The 21,436-nt window shown below is 41.0% G+C and overlaps 1 protein-coding gene across 4 annotated transcripts in view; it reads right to left on the bottom strand.

Annotated features, from left to right (window-relative positions):
• Positions 1-21,436, bottom strand: part of grb10b (growth factor receptor-bound protein 10b) — a 98,309-nt gene that overhangs the window by 12,737 nt on the left and 64,136 nt on the right. For all 4 annotated transcript variants that reach the window (XR_013648326.1, XM_011485038.4, XM_011485039.4 and 1 more), the window contains exon 6: positions 5,222-5,378. Coding sequence is in view for 3 of the 4 variants with exons in the window: in XM_011485038.4 (XP_011483340.1) it covers positions 5,222-5,378 (157 nt within the window). In the remaining variant the exon portion in view is untranslated. The remainder of the gene's footprint in view (positions 1-5,221; positions 5,379-21,436) is intronic.

Raw genomic sequence — 21,436 nt, 5'->3', positions numbered from 1 at the left:
GAAATCTGAAAAAAATTCAACATAACTTTTTGGACCTTCACAACCCAGGAGTAAAGAGGAACTCATGTTCTTGTGTGACAACAATACAACCTTTAAAAACAAAAAAAAAAAAAACATGGCATCACCATACGAAGGAACAGAAACGGAAAAAGGTTGTCCTTTGATGTGAAATAGACAGATAAACCAAAGAACAACAATAAAGAAACCTCGTAAAGATATTCTTGAAACTGATAAGAGTAACATTATCCACAGTTTGTACTGATGTGAACTGAAAGGCCGCAAGGTGAGAGTGAAAGGCTCCATAAAAAGGCCTGTTTATGGTTTGCAGCTGCATATGGGGACAAGTCATTAAATGTTCAGAGAAATGTTTTGTGGTCCGAAGAGCTAAACTGGAAATGCTGAAGGAAAAAGTTCCCTGCCTTTGAGTACAGTGGTGTTAATGTCAAGTTGTGGGAACGCATTACTGCCGCAAAGACTGTTGGGCAAAAGGTTTCCTCTATTTATTTAATTTGGGGAAGTAGAAAAAAATAATTCATATACTAATTTATTTGTCACTAGCTTCTACTGAAAAAGGAACAGAAACCCCAAAGGAAATTGAAAGCAAAGTGAAAACTGATAATTCTTTGTAATTTTCCAAAAAGTAAAAAGTAACACATCCAGGCAAATCAAGTCGTCTCCTCTCCCCGTTTGTGCATAGTTATGTCATGTTTAAGCACTCAACATTTTTTCCAGCTGTTACACGTTTGCATTGTATTGTTGCACAGGCTTAGAGCCCACTTAAGGCGGTATTAGGTGTCCTTCAAACCGTGACCCTGCAAGAATTCGTGCCTTGGGCCAAAGGGAGGTAGTTGTTCTGTCACAAAGAAACCATGATGAAACTCAACTTAAGTCCATTACCATAGTTCTCCATTATGCCATCTTATAAACGACTTATTTCCATTTAGAGTGAATGTTATTCAAATTTGTTCATTTAAAGCCATGTCTCACAGCCACTGCATACATTTTGTGGATATTGCATGGAGGAAAATTGGTCATACGTTAATATATGTGAAAAAAAGTGAGAAGAATTTTTGTCTATACGTGAAAATTTCCCCGATGTATCATGAATGAGCCACGTTAAAGCCACAGAAAAAGTGTAAATAAACCACGCAAAGAACTCGTAAATCCACATACAACATGAACCGTGCATGATTATTGTGCTGTTTATAAACAATTCATTAGTGATTTGTGCGCCAATTAACTAATTTTATCGTGATATATGTGCCATATATGCGATATGAAAGTTATACATATTGGTGGTACATGCGTGAAAGTCCGTTAGACATAAGTGAAACGGTTGTGGATTTTTATGCATCTCATAAAAATCGTGCACAATTGCATGAGATTTGCCTGATAATTGTGTATTAAAATACGCATAAACTGCGTAATTCAGAACTGACGAAGAACGCAAGAAACACTTCTGAATTATGTATGTCACGCATTTATCACGACAGACCGAAATTTCATACACAGCAAAATCTGCAAAATCTATGTAGAGGCTGTGTGACACGGCCTTTGAGCATGGCTTTCGAACTGCAAACTGCACAAAAGAAAACTTTGTTCCTGCACAAATGTTATCCTCAGTCCTTTTACTGCGTTCTCATTGCAGTGTCACCTTCTTTCCATTTCACTGCACTGCCAATGTGGTGAGACAGTCATGTTTGTGTCTGTGACTCACTACAGCAGCTTTAGCTTGCTCTGCCCTACTTGTTAACCTTTGGGAACTGAGAAAAGGTCAGCGTTACTTATCCTAAAGGGTCATTTGATCCCTTCAGCCAGTGTGTGGCCAGGCTGTGTACATTTTCATATGTTGGAAATGCTAAATTTAAAATCTACAAAAAGAAATCTGTGCGCGTCACAGTTGTCCTGCGGTAAATTTCTTCTTTTTTTTTCTTCTGAAAGCAAAAATTAAGCTGAAGTTTAACTTCAAGCTTGAAATAGCCCAATCACTGTAATCAAAGAAGACTAATGCCACAAAATAAAATGTAAGCTGGATATTTTTGCTGCTCTTTAACATAACCCCATGTGAAACCATCGCTCCATGCAAAAGCTTCTCTTTCAACAAACACTAAATAGACTGCTGCTTCATCACAGGCCATTTTCTGCAACGGCTAAACACCAAATGCTATAAATAGTTATTCTAGATGGGAAAAGAATACAGTTGCAGTGCAGGTGCTTCAGAGTGACAGAAGGGCTATAATGGAATAGTGAATCGCAGCCAAAGATGATGTCATTCAAACAAACCAACATCCCTCCATTTGATAGCACCCAGTTAGCCAGCAGCACAGAGGGGAAAAAAACAGATCAAGAGGTTAGGGTTATATATTGGGTTACAGCCTTGGGAGTCTGTAGTTTGCAATGCGCAGTATATTTTCTGGTGGGTCCCTCCCCCTACAGAAAAAACACCCAGGACAAACACTCTGACGAAAATGCCGCTACGCCATCTATCTTCCTGCTAAATCCACCTTTATATGAAAAGATGAAAAGACAACGTTCTCTCAAACATCTGTTATGAGGCCCAGCTTCTCCTTCCCAAACTTCCTCATAATGGCCTTCTCTTCTGGGGGGAAGCTGGGTTGTTAACGCTTAGCGAGCCACAACTTACTGTTTGATAGCCAAGTCCAACAGAAAAGTCATCCCCGACATGAATGCAAAGCTTTCACCCCCCACCCCCAATCATGTGGCAGCATTTAAATAACACAGTGTAAATATTGTTTTGCTGGGAAATTTTTGCTAAATCACTAATTACAAAGGAATATCTTAGTAGTGTATTGCATTTTGTGAGTTTTTTTTGGTGTCAAATTTAGTGAAAAACTGTTTCCTTTACAGGTTTAGTGTAAAAAAAGCCGTCAGAGTTGATACTAGCGACAGGAACAGAGAAAAATGACATTAGTTCATGAATGTCTGTGCGAAATCCTATTTAGAGAAAAGAAGAAGTGAAAAACGGACTGCTGTCTTAATTTTTTTTTTTACTTATTAAATTGATTCGTATATGGTCTTTTGTGTTTGTATGACAGTGTTATAGATTTTTTAAACTACATCAGTTAAAAAAAAATTCAGATGAAGTAGATTTTAATTTAGCTTTCATTAACAACAAAAAACAATTTTTTGCTCTTCATTTCAAAATTTTGCATTCATATTTTTATGATATTTATCTATTTAGCACTTTTTTAAGGCTATGTCCCCTTCCCTACTCCCACTAAAAAAGTATATAGTGCGGGGCTATCTAGTGCCCTGAATCTTAAAAGCAATTCCAATTTTCCAAAGTAAAAACCTAATAAATATGAACCTTTTATGAAGACTATTTATGAATCCACTGTGTTCTGATGATAAAAATTTGGATGGTGTATAAAAATATCAATTAAAATACAATCTCTTTCACAAAAATTGTTTAAACGCAAGGCATTTTGGTCTATATTTGCCGTTGTAGTGAGCAACGATATACACTAGTTTGTCGTAGAATTCTGGAAAATTTCGAGTACTCGGTTATGGAATTGTAGATTTGGACAGCGCTACAAAATGGTGAAACGCACTATAAAGTGCACCAAGTAGTGAGTAGTGAAGGAATTCAGACAGCCTGAAACAGCATCTATGATGTCACGTGACCTCTGGCTCAAGGAAGAAAAAAGCTGGGGTGGGTTTAAAAGCTCACCAGGCTGCACATCCACTTTTGAAGATCAATAATATGCTGTCCTATTCTTTAATGTCTCATCTGAGCTTTAAATAAATAGCTGAAATATTTTATTAAGAAAAAGTTAAACGGATTTATTATAGATTAAAACGTACATTCATCATACAACAGCACAACTCTAACAAACAACTGATACATATGGTTTGTGAATAAATTGGCAGCTTCAAGCTTCAACAAATTGGCCATAAAAATATCATGATAAAAACAAAAAGTACACCAAAACGGCGGATGTAGCCGGTAATCATGTGATGAAAACAGAGCCGGAAAGAAAGGAACCGGGGAGTCGCAGACAAATTTAAAGCAATGATTGTCCTATTATCAGACAAAAAAAAAAGGGTTCAACTGTTCATTTGTTAGAACACTTATTTGAACACCACTGAAAATGCTTTTCTGTGTCTCATCACGTGGCACCCCAGCGCTGCTGTTACGTCATCCTAAAAGCTACCTTGCAGTTCCTTAACAGAATGCCATAACACCACAACGATGACACACAGCAACTCATTAAAATGTGGTCAGATGAATGCAGGCTCATTTAAGTCATTATTAACGTGATACACATTGCTTGTCCCAACAATCTATGTCATAAACACTTATCAGTGTACCTTAATACCCGACGTCTCCTCAGCACAGCAGTTGCTAAAATCCTCTGAGTTAAAGCACACAAGGCACATCTCATTGCCAGTAACCGCCTCGCAGCATGCCTTCGGCGTACCGAAGTAACAAGCAAAAAGTGTTGTCCCCTACGTTCAAAACTGATAATTGACATGAAAAGTTTTAATAAGTGAACAGTCCCAACAATTATTGGTAAAGCGCAGCACCTCTGTCTTTCTCTTGTTTTTTTGCCCCGCCCTTGTAGTTCCTGGCCAATGACTGAAGAGATATTTGGTCACGTGGTTTAGTTTACAGGCTATGGTCTGGAACAGGATACTCCACTTGACAGCAGTCTAAACACAGACCAAACCCAAGATTCGGGACTCGACCCAGAACAAATTAAGCTGACTCAGAAAAAGGATTTTCCCCGTCTGAATACACCCTTAAATTCAGTATGAAAATCTAAAACATTGCATTATATTCTTTAGCTTCCACTGATTTCCATTCAATAGCAACTCTGTATATACTATTATTTTTATCAGCTGCCTCTAAATAATTTACTTGTCAACACATAAATAAGTGCTCTTCGCCACAGCCACCGAGTTGTTCTTGGTTGGATCATTAGATGTTCTGGCTCTGTGCATGCCTGCGCTACACAATGTCCCCATGCACTCATGCCTGCATGAGAATATGCGCCTACCATATCATCTACCCAAGTATGAAGGGCATGCATGCATGCATGGGTACACACCTGTGCAAGTCGCCGACTATATTGCATGTCTCGGCCTACCCCGCAGCCTGCCATTGTCTGCACGAGTAAATGAGTGTGCAAGTGTCCGTTCGTGTGTGTCGATGGGTGCTTGAATAGCATGTCAGGCCCACCAAGGCGCAGCCACTTACCTAGCCCCAGTAGTGGGTGGTGTTCAACAAGCACCCAACTGTTGTCATCCAAACAATGGCTTTTATACACCAGGAGCTGGCACAGGTCCCTGGCCATCATGTCAGCTGGGATCTCGACGACTTTACCAACGCCATCCTCGCTGAAGATCTTCACAATCTGGAGGGGGAAAAGCAGACACAATGACCATTTTATAGATAAACTTTTTGCAAAGAAATTCGTGACAATCACTTTTTACAGTGTACAGAACAAGAAAAAAAAAGACTTTAGGACAGATCGGTTTTAAAGGCTCGGCTAATAGGTGGGTGAAACCAGTTATTTTCTTTAAACACTGGCAAAGTATTTGTCATATAGCACCCCGTGAACTATACCCTCCAGAAGCCTGTCATTATGACACACAATAGAAAAGAACAGACTCTTAAGACTATGTAGTAATTGTGGTCTTAGAAATCAGAGACATACTCCTCTTACAGCCACTTGTAGGTGTAATATAGAAGCAAATATACTGCGCAGTATAACAAGCATCTGCTCTTGTGAACACAAAGTCGAAATGGCTATACACACCATGCTGTTACTTAAAATGGAGGGAAGGAAGAAGTTTCCTATTATAGCTTCCCAGGAAAACATATGTTAACTATTCAAAAGGCAAACTTGTGCTTGTGACTTCAACTGGTTTAATGCAAGTGTTTTCTTCTTTAGGATCTTTAGTTTTATCCATCGGGGTACTTTAAGCTTTGAGCAGTCCACATATAGTCGGCGCAAATAAATCTGGAATAATCAAACGTAACAGCATGTGGTTAATAAATGGAATAAATGTGTTGCGTGGATGCATTTAAATTAACAGGACGAACATTCAGCAGCTCACAGAAAAAACTGGAGCAGCCTACTTAACCTCCAGAGGGATCCAGCCTTGTTAGCCTACACAAGAAGCCAGTCTACCCAACGCTCACTTGTAATGGATCTGTACAACTAAAGATTTGCAACAAAAAAAAAACAAAAAAAAATCTAATTTCTTTTCAGAACATAGAACCAGTTCCCAGATAGAACAAAATTCCTCTGACATATCAGACTTTTTTTTTTTTTTTATTGCTCTGCTCCTATGCTGAAAAGGCAAACTGGCCCCTTGAGGTATTTACACATTCAATTTCAAGCTGGGATGGCAGAACGGCAAACACGGACGGAGTCACATTGTAAAAGAAGACATGATGGAACGGAGACGTTCCAGGAGAGGTCAAACGCAGAAAGAAAGCTGCCTTACCTCCACGGCTTGCAATAGACAGCAGTCCGGCGAACACGAAGGCATTTTGGACTGAGTCTGGCTCCCCAAAGTCACATACACACTGAGTCACCACAGTTTCTATGACAAAAAACCTTCCTGCACTGTTGCCTAGTCTCCTTCCACAAAGGAAGATGGAAAATTGAAGGCCAACTACCTGGGTTATAGCTAGATCCTCAGTCTATCTGTAGGCATCCGGGTGTATCCTCAAAAAAGAAGGGAAAAAAAAAAAAGGGGGGGGGGGGGGGGGGGGGGGAAGAAAAAAAAAGAAAAAGAAGAGTCTGTGTGACCCAAAGCCAGGTTTGTGTGCAGCACACAGGACAGAAACAGTCCAAGTCAGCGTTTGAATGGCAGCAGGTAACAGTGCAGTGCTTCCAGTGCCGGCTCAGTCTGACAACTATCGCTCTTCCTCTCCTTCCTTCCCTCTCCCTCCCCCTCACAAAGGGTTACAGCCACCGCCACGGGCTCCAAGGCACACTGAATCAAACCACACGCTCACCGACCAATCATAAAGCTCCAGCGGGCTGATGTAATCATTCCCACACAGACCTAGGCACACAGAAGCACACACACCCTCCCTGAGAGGCATACACACTCCAGCAGACAGACGCAATGTCATGCACAGACACAGCCAACTTTTTCAGGCCCCTCTAAAGCTGCCTGCCTCAGTTTCTTTTTCGAGCTTGATGCATGGGGGATCATTTGAGCAGGGTGTGGAGCGGGCAGGAGGAGGAGAAGAAGGGGGGGGGAAAAGAGAAAAGTTGTTATCTTTTTGCTCCAAGTTTTTATGTTTTTTTTTTTCTTTTCGTTTTTTTTCACCTCTTCACTTCTCCCTCCCATTCTTTGCTGCCATTCCTTCTTTCCCCCAGCCCAACTTTGAACTCAGCAGTCAGATCTTGCTGCCTCTTACTGTAAGTCTCATTACAGAGCAAATGAAACGAAACAAAGCTGGAGCAGCACAGGATTCTGACCTTCTGCTGCTTCCCTAGTGCTTTGCTTTGTGCCAACATTTTTTCTTTTTTTTCTGTAAGAGAGAATAAAAAATGAAAGTTTTTGCAACTCCTACCCTACAGAACACTTCTTTCTAGCTGTGCTGTTTAATCAGAAGTTGCCCACTTCAATGAAAATTAGATTTTGTTGTGTTCTTGTTGCATTTTACACATGATAAAGGACGTATGTAAAGAAAATCAAAAATGGATTTCTGAGTATTTCTTTGATCAAATTGTTGTAAATCAGGAGCGAATGAAGAAATGCTGTTGGTAAAAGCTTCTTGCTGTGACATAGGTGCTACAGTCAGCAGGCCATAAGCTCCCTGCTTCGCTCCGTTCCGATGGATCCACTTGTGGATCGTCTACAAGCCTGGCTCCAAAGTGTACAGCAGAGTCACTCGCCATTCTTGTTGCACCGCTGTAAACTAGTGGGAGAAAGTGTAAAAAAAAAAAAAGGATAATGGGAATTGGGGTAAGCGTCCTAAGCACCAACAGTCTCCCAAGAAGACCTGGCTGCAGACAAGAAGATGGCGCTCAGACACCATTAGCCAGAATGCGAAGTCCGGAACAGGGAGCTTTTTTTTGTCAAAAAATACTTATTTAACTGGTGACCTTAACAGTCACGTGTTTTTCTTTTTTAGCTTTGAACCTTTGACACTGGAGACGTGTCTGTCAAAACCTATTATGCTCTTTGACATACCGTGACGCCTTACCGGATCAATATGAATCAGCTGATCCAGACAGAAAAGTGTCTCGTACACCAATATGCAACGCATTACTGTTATAAAGTGTTTCATACCTGCGCAAAGTCGTTTTTTCCCCTTAAAATTAGCTGATTCACATTTGTTGTGTGAAGGGTTGAAAAGTTACGGTAGTCCAAGTAAGGAGCCAAAGCTCTTCCTGTATCTGAACGCTTCTGTTAATATTCTTTATTGAAGGGAATAAAAATGATTACCATTTTTTGCCCCATTTTAAGCTCATCTTGCACACTAAACAGTTTATTCACATGAAAAAGTTTGTATAAAAGGTACTGCTATTCTCAAATCTTTTTAGTTTTAGCTTCCGGCTAATGATGTATGGGCACCATCTTGTCTGCAACCAGGTCCCCCTCAAAGCTCCTCCCAACGCTCAAAGGTAAATTACTAATGAACTACTGCCGATCTGGAGAAACTGTCCCAGAAAACGACTGTTTTTTTCTTAAAACTTTGGCTAAAAAACATAATCAAATAAACAACAACACTGTTAACTATTTTAAAATTGCTCAAAAGCTGATCGGAGAGGGACTTTAAATAAAACATTTATTCTTTGCTTTGGGAAAGCATTAGGTGCGTGTAATGTATTCATTCAAGGAAGGATGAATGAAATGGTGGCAAAAGGCACAAGAGGCTTGAGGACGCAATTCCCGTTTACAACAGAGGGAAACTTTGAAGAGTCAAAGAGGGAGGGAACAGGGGAACTTTGAGCCTGAGAGATAGGAAAGCAAGCGATTATACATGCACAGAGGCACGTATGTGGGTGTGTAAGGGATAAGGAAGAAATTGACATAGACGGATGTGAAAGGGGGAATGAATAAGAGTGGGAAGCAGAAGGAAGTGAGAGCGGGAGACGCAGTCTGGTGACACACTGCAGCAGAATGTGGTGGATGAATGCTGTCTACTATTAACTGCGAGTCGGGCCTGCACAGCTGTGTTCCTACCCACCCCCTCACCGCCACAGCGCTTGCTCACACGGGCCAACATACACTCCTCGGTCTTCGTCACAGTTTGCCAGTAAAAGGGGAAAGCCCACAAATGGTTGCATACATAATAAATGGTGTTGCAAAGATTTATGCACACCGTGACACAGTTTATAGCAAATATTTGTGTATTTAAAGAAAAAGATAACACACTGAAAAAGATTTGAGAACTGGGAAAAATGATCATAAAGCAAGATTTTTCTTTCTTTGTCCAATAGATTAAAGGAAAGGCACAAAAATTTGACTCCTTTGTGATGAGTTCATCAGGTTCAACGTAGGGGTTAAGTCAAAACAAAACTAAAAAATTGCCCCAAGGCAAAGAAAAAGTCTTTGTTTTGGAATAATTGAGATAATACAAGTGTCGACTCAAATTCAAAAAACGATTCTGAGGCGTGGCAAGAAGCCACAGCAGGATTATGTCTTTCTATGTGTTTCTCACTTGAGCGGGAACTAGAATGTTATAGAGCAAAAGGAACTGGCAATTCCAGATCTGAAAAAGAGATGCGTTTACTAAATAAACAAATGAGGAGAAAAAAAATCCACTTCTAGTCACACATGACAGGAACTTTATGAACACTGCTACATTGCAAAATCCTGTTTAATTCACCTCCTGTAAACAGCGCCAGAGGTTCACACACTATTATGTCAAACAGATTAATTACAGAGAAAAAGGGGCGAATGATCCACTTGACTTCTCGAAACTGCTTGAAAATACCAGTGAAACTGGAATTACATAATGCAGAAAGCAAGAGATTGAACTAACATAAGGAGGCTTTGTGGTGGAAGGAGAAACCAGGACAGAGCGTAGGCAGCTGGTAGGAGAGTACATTAAAAAAAATGTAAGTAGCCACCATGAAGTTATCCACTGGCTTGTAGACTTGAATATTTTCTTGTTGGCCTTTCTAGCTGTGGATTTTTACAGGAAAAAGTGATTCATGAGTCTGGGAATAATGGCACTGTATAGGGTAAGTATTGGAAAAATTCGAAAAAAATATGTATTCATTCATATTTACTTATCCAGCATGGGTCCTTAGGCAAGACCCTTCATGCTACTGCCTAACTATGTAGTCACAAAGGGGGCCGCAGTCTGGGTCTCCCTGTGCCGGTCCCAAGCCCGGATAAAATACAGGCTTGTGTCAGGACGGCATCCGGCATGAAAATCTCTACCAGACAACCTGTGTTAATCAGTGAAAGCTGTGGCTGTGGCGAGGATGTGCCAAAAGGTGAACAACAATAACTTCAACATTTTGTCAAAAAGTACATTTAGAGAAACTAAACTGTCCTTCTTTTTATAGCAGAAACTTTTTTGGTTTCATTCATTCATTCATTCATTTTCTTAACCCACTATATCCCTTTCGTGGTCATGGGATTGCCGACTGCTGTTGGGCAAAGGCGGAGTACTCCCTGGACAGGTCGCCAGTCTGTCGCCGGGCACACAATCACTCCCCCACACACTCCCACATGCACACCTAGGGATACTTTTGAGCAACCAGTTAACCCATGAAGCATGTGTTTGGACTATGGGTAGAAGCCTGAGTGCCCAGAGAAAAGTCACACCTGCACGGGGTGAACATGCAAACTCCACAAAGGAGGGTCTCAGCTGGGATTCAAACCTGGGCTTCTCGCTGTGAAGTGAGAGCAATAACCACTGCACCAGCTACTTTTTAGAAAAAATCTGTGTAGAATATACGTAATTTTTTACTTTTTTCTTAAAATACAAGATGGTCTTAAGTTGTTTTCATTAATATCCACATTTAATTAGAGAGAGGCTCAAAGTTAACCTCCTGTAGAGCGTTAGCTGACATCGAAGCAGTGAGGGGGACAAACTGCATTTTGTATTTCAGTCATACAAAAATTGATGGCTTTCGTTTTAAAATTTTACATATTTCATGAAAAATAATGTTACTCCTGACAAGAGCAAAGACTTTTTTGCTTATGGCCATCTCATTTTATTACAAGTTGCTTAGAAATTGTATAAATGTCTAATGACATATTTAACTGTGAGTGGTTCTCTCAACAGTAAGATGAATGAGATCCGTTGAAAGAGAGCATAGTTCTAATGGTTGACTTGAATCAACACAATGCCTGAGATTTATGTCATAGGCCATCTTAAGAGTTAAGAAAAATCAATGATCGAGTGCGTGCAATCAAGCATTTAGAAAGATTCTTTTGTTCTTTTAATCAAGTCGTCATTCAGACGGAGGGCAGAGCAGGGCCTCTCCACCAATCTGATGACTCAGGTCTGAAAGCTGACCAGTGATGTAATTCCTTTGGGACAAACTGAAAGCCTAATGCAACACACATACACATACACACACACACACATTTGCACAATCCATCAGACCCTCAGGCACCCAGATGTGCGTTTAAACATTTAAAGATCCATAAATCATCACTGCAAAGTACGTGCACATTTACACTATAGTGCACTTTCTGCAAACAGACACACTCTGGGACACCTTAATGTCACAGCTGTGGAGATAAAATAAAAAAACTAAAATAAACCCCCCAAATGGATCGAACCATCATTGAACTGTGAATTGCACAGGCCATCCTAAAACTAATACAGATGGAGTTTGAAGCTCAAGTGTTTCTATGCAGCAACCAACACCGATCACTTTGTGAAGTGCCGTCAAGTCTATATATAGTTATGCTGATATTACGCACACATTACAAGCCCTTACATCAGACAGAAGTTGGTAAAAGACTTGGAGTCATTAGGCTCAAAATCCAGCATACACTTTAAAAGCCATGAAATACAATGATGCTGTGAGGCATCTAAAAGGGAATCTGGGAAACAGCTGTGTTACTGAGAGGAGTCAGCACTGGCAGAACTGTAGAAAAACACAAAATAAACCTTGTAGCATAATTGCTGCCAAATATAGAACCCTTTAGGTCGGGTCTTCAGAGTATAGTCATATGCAAACTCAACACTAATGCCATCCTACTTGTCAGCCCTTTCTGGTGAAATATGGGGATTTTCTTTTTGACTCACCTCCGAAGGGGACTTCTTTGACCAAAGATTATTGCTAGAAGTAATGTATAATTCTGGTTGGTGCTATCAGGAACCAAAGCCCTCCAACGATCCATCGCCATATGCAAAGTCTGAATCTAATGGGCAAAGATTGCTGTAACACAGCTCATGGCAGTCGGTTTTAACCCTTTAACACTAAGGAAGTTAAATGGCGACACCTAAATAACCCATGCTCTTTGACATAATGCAACTCCTCAACGGTTCACATAATCAACTGATGAAGCAGCTTTGCACCAATATGTACCAACACGTTGCTAATGTAAAATGTTGCATAATGGTGCAAAGGCGCTGTTCTCCACGACAGAACCCGTTGATTTACATCAATTGTGTAACCACTTCCCTACTGTAAAAGGCTGCTTTTTTCCGCTTCAGCATAGGCTGGAATTACATTAATTGCATAAACGGTTGAAGAGTTACCCTGGGCTCACACTGCATCTGATCCGGCTGCGGTACGGCCGCCGGGGTCTTTACGTAACTTGAAAAGTGCGAGAGGCCGGCATCTCCCACGCTCCGAATCCTAATTTTGGCTAGATGCCGGAGTGAGCCGGAGCATTTTTTTGTGAATTTGGGGCAAATTAAAGACCTTACAGAAATTATGCGATCGTAAAGTGCATTCGGTACATGTTTTCAAATTACCGTACTCGCCATGTTTTCACCGTGATGTAAACATTATGGCATTTCCACTGACACTGGGTCACAAAGTGTGTGATAGAGCGTCATATCTGTCATTTAACACCATGGATGATGAGAAACTAATCATAGAGGTTCAAACCACCCCATCCTTTATGATACAGCACATGCTTTTTATGAGGATAACGACAAAAAGGACAGGACTGCAGCCATCCATAGCCAATGTGAGTCATCTGCCGTACATAGACCGCTCTGGTGGCTGCACTGGAGCTGGACTGGATGCAGTGTAAGCCCAGGGTTACAGTAGTCGAAAGAATGTAAAACACTGGGGCTGTGTTCTGATATAAGTGGCCCTGGTAACCCACACCTACAAATGATAAGAATCTATACAAGTGTTGCTTGAGGGGGTCTTTAGGAAAGAAAATGAGAAGAAACAGACAAAATGCAAGGCTTACCAATCATACCAAGTTAAGTGGTAGTTAAGATATTTTTGGAATGAAACAAGTTTCAGAAAATCTAAACTGAACATGATGCCAAACTTCCATTTAGCCCTGTGTTGTGTTTTTGAATTAATTGGTTTTGGTGTATTCAGCAGTCACGCTGCTCTGTTGTTTCCCACAGACCACCAGTCTTATAAAAGGCAGCATTTACAACATTTTACTAACAGTGCGTCCCACTCCTGGAAACCACAACACTATTCCATAAAAAAACGTCGCCTTTGATTGGCTGCTTCGCCTCACATGACCCACCAAAGATCCCACACGCTCTCTAACAAGTATACTGTATAAGAGCCCGGCTGGCTGTAATGTGCGGCTGTGGGTGGTCTGGGCTGCCCCTGGAAACGTCCCAGCTGATGAGACGGAGACACAAAGACCTGAATGAGCTTTGGACAATTGACTGTACCCACTGAGCGCCTCCGGCCATCAGGAGTGATTGGACGATTGTGTGCAGTGTGTGTTGATGCTATAACTCTGCTGACTCATGAGGAAGAACCAGTGAACTGTCCCTTGCCGTCCAATTACAGCATTAAAATAAAAGCCAAGATACAAAGGCTTATCTGGACTTTGTTTTTCCACCTAAGCTGTGCTGGTTTAGAGCCAACGTCTAACTTAGAAGGGAGTTTTTTTGGGGTATCTGTTTCTGTCTGTGGGCCAGAAAAACTGTAACCACGCAAACTTTTCAGCAAGATAGAGCTGAGTTTAAGAGATGGGGGCTGGGAGTGAGGTTAGGGAGACCAACAGAAAAAGTCATGTGGGTAATTCAAGAAAAAATAAAAAAATAAATCTGAAAAGCATCAGATATTTGTTTATTTCTGTTCTGTTTTGACAGAGAACTCTCGCTGTCGCCATTTGTGTATTCCACCTCTTTAGGCAGTATACATTATGACATTATGATTAATATATTATCATTAACACCTTATTGACTCATTCTGGCACAAGATGAGGATAAAAGGTTTTTGTTTTGTTTGTACTTTGAGGTTTTTTTCTTAATTGAATGAAAACAGTGGAGTTTAATTAAAATTGAATTACAGCACCTTAGCTAAAATAAATGTTAAAGGAGCAGTTATGATTATATATATATATATATATATATATATATATATATATATATATATATATATAATATTTGTTTGTTTTTTAATTCAGTTTAATAAGTGTGATTTCTTGCCTTATAAATGAGGCTGGGACCACCAGTTGTGTTGTGCAGAAGTCAGGTGGATGCACAGCTAATAGTCCTACTGAATAGACTGCTAGAATTTGTATTGCCGCAAGAACAAAGCAGCCAAGTACAGAAAAACGAGTGGCCATCATTACTTTAAGAAATTAAGGTCAGTCAGTCCGAAAAATTGGAAGAAATTTGAAATTGTCCCAAGGTGCAGATACAAAAACCATCAAGCGCTACAAAGAAACTGGCTCACACCGCCCCAGGAAAGGAAGACCAAGACAAGAGTCACCTGAACCAGCATGGCTACCACAGCATCTTGCAGCAGCATGCTATTCCATCCAGTTTGCGTTTAGTTGGACCATCATTTAGTTTTCAAAAAGGACAATGACCCCAAACACACCTCCAGGCTGTGTAAGGCCTGTTTGACCAAGAAGGAGAGTGATGGGGTGCTGCGCCAGATGACCTGGCCTCCACAGTCACCGGACCTGAACCCAATCGAGACGGTTTGGGGTGAACTGGACCGCACAGTGAAGGCAAAAGGGCCAACAAGTGCTAGGGATCTCTGGGAACTCCTTTCAAGACTGTTGGAAGACCATTTCAGGTGACTACCTCTTGAAGTTCATCAAGAGAATGCCAAGAGTGTGCAAAGCAGTAATCAAAGCAAAAGGTGGCTACTTTGAAGAACCTAGAATATGACATATTTTCAGTTGTTTTAAACTTTTTTGTTATGTATCCCTATATACATATACATATATATATATATATATATATATACATATAAAAAAAAAAAAAAAAAAAAAAAAACGCCCCTCTCACCCTCCGCGAGTGGTTTCTCCTCCAAGCTCGGGTCCTCTACCAGAGGCCTGGGAGCTTGAGGGTCCTGCGCAGTATCTTCATCCACCACAACGGCTTTCCTCTGTTCTTTATCCACCACTACAATGTCTGGTTGGTTCGCCATTACCATCCTATCAGTCTGGATCTGGAAGTCCCACAGGATCTTTGCCCTCTCATTCTCTACCACCTTCGGAGGTGTTTCACATTTTGACCTTGGGGTTTCCAGTTCATATTCTGCACACATGTTCCTGTATATTATTCCAGCCACTTGATTGTGGCGCTCCATGTATGCTTTCCCTGCCAGCATCTTACACCCTGCAGTTATGTGCTGGATTGTTTCAGGGGCCTCTTTGCACAGCCTACACCTTGGGTCTTGTCTGGTGTGGTAGATCTGAGCCTCTATTGCTCTGGTGCTCAGGGCTTGTTCCTGGGCTGCTAGGATGAGCGTTTCGGTGCTGTCCTGTAGGCCAGCCCTTTCTAGCCATTGGTAGGACTTCTTGATATCAGCCACTTCAGTTATGGTCCGGTGGTACATCCCATGCAGGGGTTTGTCCTCCCATGAGGATCTGTCCTCCAGTACTGTATCCTCTGCTCTCCATTGCCTGAGACATTCACTGAGCACACTGTCAGTTGGGGCCTTGAGCTTGATGTACTCATGGATCTTGGATGTTTCATCCTGGATAGTGGCTTCTACGCTCACTAGTCCGAGGCCTCCTTCCTTGCGGCTAGCATACAGTCTCAGGGTGCTGGATTTGGGATGGAACCCTCCATGCATGGTGAGGAGCTTTCGTGTTTTAACATCCGTGGTCTGTATCTCTTCCTTTGGCCATCTTATTATTCCTGCAGGGTATCTGATAACTGGCAGTGCGTAGCTGTTAATTGCCCGGGTCTTATTTTTTCCATTGAGCTGGCTTCTCAGGACTTGCCTTACTCGTTGGAGGTATTTAGCTGTTGCAGCTTTCCTTGTTGCCTGCTCCAGGTTGCCATTTGCCTGTGGAATTCCAAGGTACTTGTAACTGTCCTCGATGTCTGCTATTGTTCCTTCTGGGAGTGAGACCCCCCCTGTGTGGACTACCTTGCCTCTCTTTGTCACCATCCGGCTGCATTTCTCGAGCCCGAATGACATCCCAATGTCAGTACTGTAGATCCTGGTGGTGTGGATCAGGGAGTCAATGTCACGCTCGCTCTTAGCATATAGCTTGATGTCATCCATGTAGAGGACGTGACTGATGTTGGCCCCATTTCTGAGTCGGTATCCATAGCCAGTCTTGGTGATTATTTGACTGAGGGGGTTGAGACCTATGCAGAACAGCAGTGGGGACAGAGCATCACCTTGGTATATCCCACATTTGATGGACACTTGTGCAAGTGGCTTCCCATTGGCTTCAAGGGTGGTTTTCCACAGCTTCATTGAGTTTCCTATGAAGGCTCTTAGAGTCCTGTTGATGTTGTACAGCTCCAAGCATTCAGTGATCCATGTGTGTGGCATCGAGTCATAGGCCTTCTTGTAATCAATCCAGGCTGTGCACAGGTTGGTGTGTCGTGACTTGCAGTCTTGAGCGACTGTTCTGTCGACCAGGAGTTGGTGTTTGGCTCCTCTGGAGTCTCTACCAATGCCCTTCTGTGTGTTACTCATGAATTGATCCATGTGCCTATTTATCTTGGTTGCAATGATGCCTGACATGAGCTTCCATGTTGTGGACAGACAGGTTATTGGCCGGTAGTTGGATGGGACTGCACCCTTTGAGGGATCCTTCTGGATCAGGATCGTTCGCCCTTCCGTTAGCCATTCGGGGTGAGTCCCATCTCTTAGCAGCTGGTTCATTTGTGCTGCCAGGCGCTCGTGGAGTGCGGTAAGCTTCTTTAGCCAGTAGGCATGTATCATGTCAGGGCCCGGTGCTGTCCAGTTCTTCATACCTGAGACTCTTTCTTGGATATATATATATATATATATATATATATATATATATATATATATATATATATATGCTCCTGAATATCATTTACCGGCCTCAGCAACACATGTTCAAGAAACCACTTTCAATAGGAAGTCTATGCTTTTTTTCAGCCATTCATCGAGCACTGAAAGTCATATATCGAAATAGAGCTGTGAAAGAGTAGAAAAAGACAAAAGTAGAAGAAGAAAAAGGCCCTCCTTCCTTGTCCATTGTAAACACCATGGGCTAAATGGCATTCAAGAAGATGCTTCACATAGCAATAAAAGCATGCTAATTCATTTATAAAGATTATTAATAACGCCCATAACTTTGCAAATGTAATTTATTTAGTATACTGCAGCTAATTTCCTTCATTGGTTCTGCAACAGTGACTGTTCAAAATGAGGAGAGTTGGGTGGGAGCGGATGACATCTATGGAGAAAGTTCAAGATGAGAAGTGTGAGATACAAAGACACCCATTGTGCTCTGAAAATACAAAGTCATGTTTCGAATAAGCCATGACTCCCACCATACATTGTGTCTCTGACAGTTCTTGAGGCACAGAACATGCTCTGTCTGTACGCAATGAAGTCTGAGCACACAAGATGACTTACAGTAAAGTAATTCTAAAAGGCAGTCTATTTGGCTACTATACTGAAAACCCTGCAACAGTGTGTCAGTGCATTGATAAAGTGTCAGTACATTGATAAAGACTAGGTTGCGTAGACCAGCTTTAAGAAGATGGTTCCTGCCCTATTTACCCTGTTGCATCCTGCTGAGGAGAATGCTGTGTGATGTCAAATATTTTACCAACAAAGCTAGGAGGGGGAGCAAAAGCTTAATGGTACACCAGTGCCAACTCCCAGTGAGCAGTGAATGGACGGTGAACGTCCTCTCATGCCGCTGCTGACATGGAGCCATTGTTTTGATGCTGCAGGAGGGAAAAGGATGGAGATGGGGACATTGTAATTGGAAAAATAAAGAGTGATATTAACAGCATATTTGAATCTAGAATCATTTTACAAGTTTCAGTGAAAAAGTTTGCTTTAAAAAATCTGGGATAAAAAGGTAGACGTTGATTGAGATTTAATGTTATGTCAAAAAAACATGATAACTGTTTTTGAAATTGTGCTTGGTTGTATTAATTTGTAACATGAAACGTTAAATCTGTCAGATCACAGTCACACTGGTTGATGTTTTGGCTAAAGGTGTCCTGAATCGATTTAAGTCAGTGAAATATGATCATTCAAAAGAAATGGACTTTGAATCATATCATCAACCACAAATGATGAGGAATCGTTGGTAAAATGAATCGTTACACCCTTATTGATCAAAGCGTCCAGTTATGTCCTGCCTCAAGCTGAAGAAGAGTATAAATCCTGAACAGTGTTAATAAAAATGAGTGTGTGTGATCCCCAATATTATGTTGGTAATCCCATCTGGCCTCTTTTAAGGAAGATTTAGTGACGATCAGTTAGTGAGAGTAACAATTTGAAATTAGTAGTTTTCCTATTTCTGCCATTTTTAACACAATAGTAGCCTGAAGTCTATCAGTTTTGTAATTTATGTCAAGTTCTAACTTGCACTTAAGGAAGTAGTGACAATATTAATGATTTTGTCATTATCATGTTTCAGATGTTAAGGCCCGTACACACCGGGACGAATATTCGCCAGGCGTTATTCGCCAGCGTTTTTCGCCACGTTTTTTGTGTTCACACCCAGGCGATTTTCGCTGACGGTGAGCCGAGCGAACATGCAATTTCATTCCCTGACATTAGATGGCGCTTAATGTAAACAGAAATACTCCTGTACACAAGGTGGCGCTGCGCAACTTTACGCTTCTTAAAGTCGCTTTTCACTCAGAAGAAGATAGCAAGTATTTACGCGCTTGTCAGAATAATACAAAGAAAACATGAATATTTCAAGCATCAGTAGCTCCAACTGGTACTTGGTAAGGGGATATTTAAGAATGTCCGTCATTATTTCTTTGCGGCAGTGTTGACGCTACTTGGCGTCTATCTTCTTCGCTGGTATGTGTGCTCAGCAAGGCAGTTTTGTGTTTGAGCGCCCCCAAGTTGTGTTTTACTGTAACTTCAGAAGCTCCAGACACGTGTGCAAAAGCGCCATTCTCATTGGTCGAATAGATTTCGACGCGACGCGTCGAAAAAAAAGAACGAACCCGAGGCGTTTTTTTTTTTGACGCTTTGGTGCGTGGAGTTTTTTCGCCTCGGTGTGCACACTCTCATTGGTGCCCTTTGTTTAGTCACGAGGCGTTAAATTCGTCCCGGTGTGAACAGGCCTTTACCGGTAAAAGGGATGACCAAAAAGAAGACAAAAACTATTTGTGGTTTTTTAAGTTTTTCAAAAGAAAAGCAAAAGAGACTAGTGTTGCTACTAGGCTCTTGTAATGCGGAAAAAACCCTTTACACCTAGGATTAGATTTTGCAAAACTGATGAGACAAAGTTTCAAATTTAGATATCTTTGATGCTGCTGCTTTTTTGAGGGGTTAATAATTTCCTTCTGTACCTTCCTTTTTGCTTTTCAGCAGTTTTTCATAAATCTAAATTGCCCTATTTTTCCCAGACAGAGAGCGAGTGACATAGAAAAAAAATAATTAGCGAGTGCAAAAAGAGAGGGATATGCAGTCTCATGACCTACATGAGCCTAACAGCTCTGTTTAGTTCTAACCAGATGACTAAGGGCGGGGATAAATACCAGACTTTGTCCAACAACACCTGAATAACAAATCTGCATGCAAGGATGTACAGACAACCATAAATAACACAAATATTTTTGCCTAAACAGCATATGATAAAATAAAGAGTCATTGTTTCTTTTTCAACAATCACTCTTTCCTGAACCATATACATAAAATAACCAGTTATTAACACTTTATACGCTCCTTTGACCGGTAAACACAGAGCATCTAAGCTTAAAGCAAACAGCATTAAGGACTCCCCTTTGCTGAAGCAGTAACAGGATCATTTCCTTTCAACTGGGACATTCTGTTACTTAAAGCTGTTTGCTTTCGAGGAAGGGAGTTTAGAATAAAATGTGCATCATCCCCTGCAGCCAGGGTGGTCTGATCCAGCTAACTTTTGATATTTCTCACAATAGTTTGCATCCTACTACAACTTTACCTGTAATGCATTTTCAAAATAAAAGGCTATCTGTATGAACAATTGGTTTTATTAAAAAAAAAAAAAAAAATTGTCGTCGGATGATTGGTTAGATTTTTATTTTTTGAATAAATAATGATAGAAACTTCAACTGTGAAATTATTTTTAATGGATATTCCCAAAAGCCTATTTTTTGCACGGTTCTGTTGATCATGTGGAATCTTTTAATGGCTCTTGTTTATTTCCTTAATTAATAAAAAATAAAATAATAATAAGGACCTTTAGGAAGGCCGAAAGATAACTCTTTGTGGCTAGTTTGACAACACCAAACAAGGAAAACACAATTGTTTTAATTTAGGTTTGGCATCACTGTTTTTTTTTTTTTTCTTTTTTTTTTTTAACTTGTCCTGTCCAACAGCTGGGCAGACAGACGAGAGCTGAGGGCCTCTTGTGTTGGACATATTTTGCTTTAACAAGAGGGGTTATTAATCTTCTGACAAACCAAAGGTATGTCTGAATAAACCCCTTTTGTAATTGAGGCCAAACTTTATTAATTTCAATCATGTCTGAAAATCTTTGGTGTTGGACCGGACGGAAAAGGAAAGAGGGGAAGAAGAGAGAGGGACGCTAGAGAGAGGGGGGGTAGGGGGTGATAATAGGAGGGGAAGGGGGATAAGACCATGAAGCAGCATACAGCAACAAGTTTACTGGTTGTTAATCATTATGGTAAGGTTCAAATGCAGTACAAAAAGGGCGGGGCCCGTCCACACACACACTCAAATGTTATAAACACACCTGCTAGCTGCAAAAATGTCCACCTGTCGGCATGTACACAAAACAGATAGTGTTCACACACGCATACTTATGCCTTAAAACCAACTAGTGTGAAACATTTCAGTCATTCAGTCATGCAAGCTATTAGTGCAAAGGTGAGCTAACACCAGTGCTCAGGTGAGGTTTTATGTTCTTCTAAAATGGATGGTGGAACGTGAAAAGA

Source organism: Oryzias latipes, chromosome 16, assembly GCF_053564925.1.
Source record: "Oryzias latipes strain Hd-rR chromosome 16, Olatipes_Hd-rR_3.1".
NCBI lineage: Eukaryota > Metazoa > Chordata > Actinopteri > Beloniformes > Adrianichthyidae > Oryzias > Oryzias latipes.
This window is presented reverse-complemented; position numbering and strand designations above follow the sequence as displayed.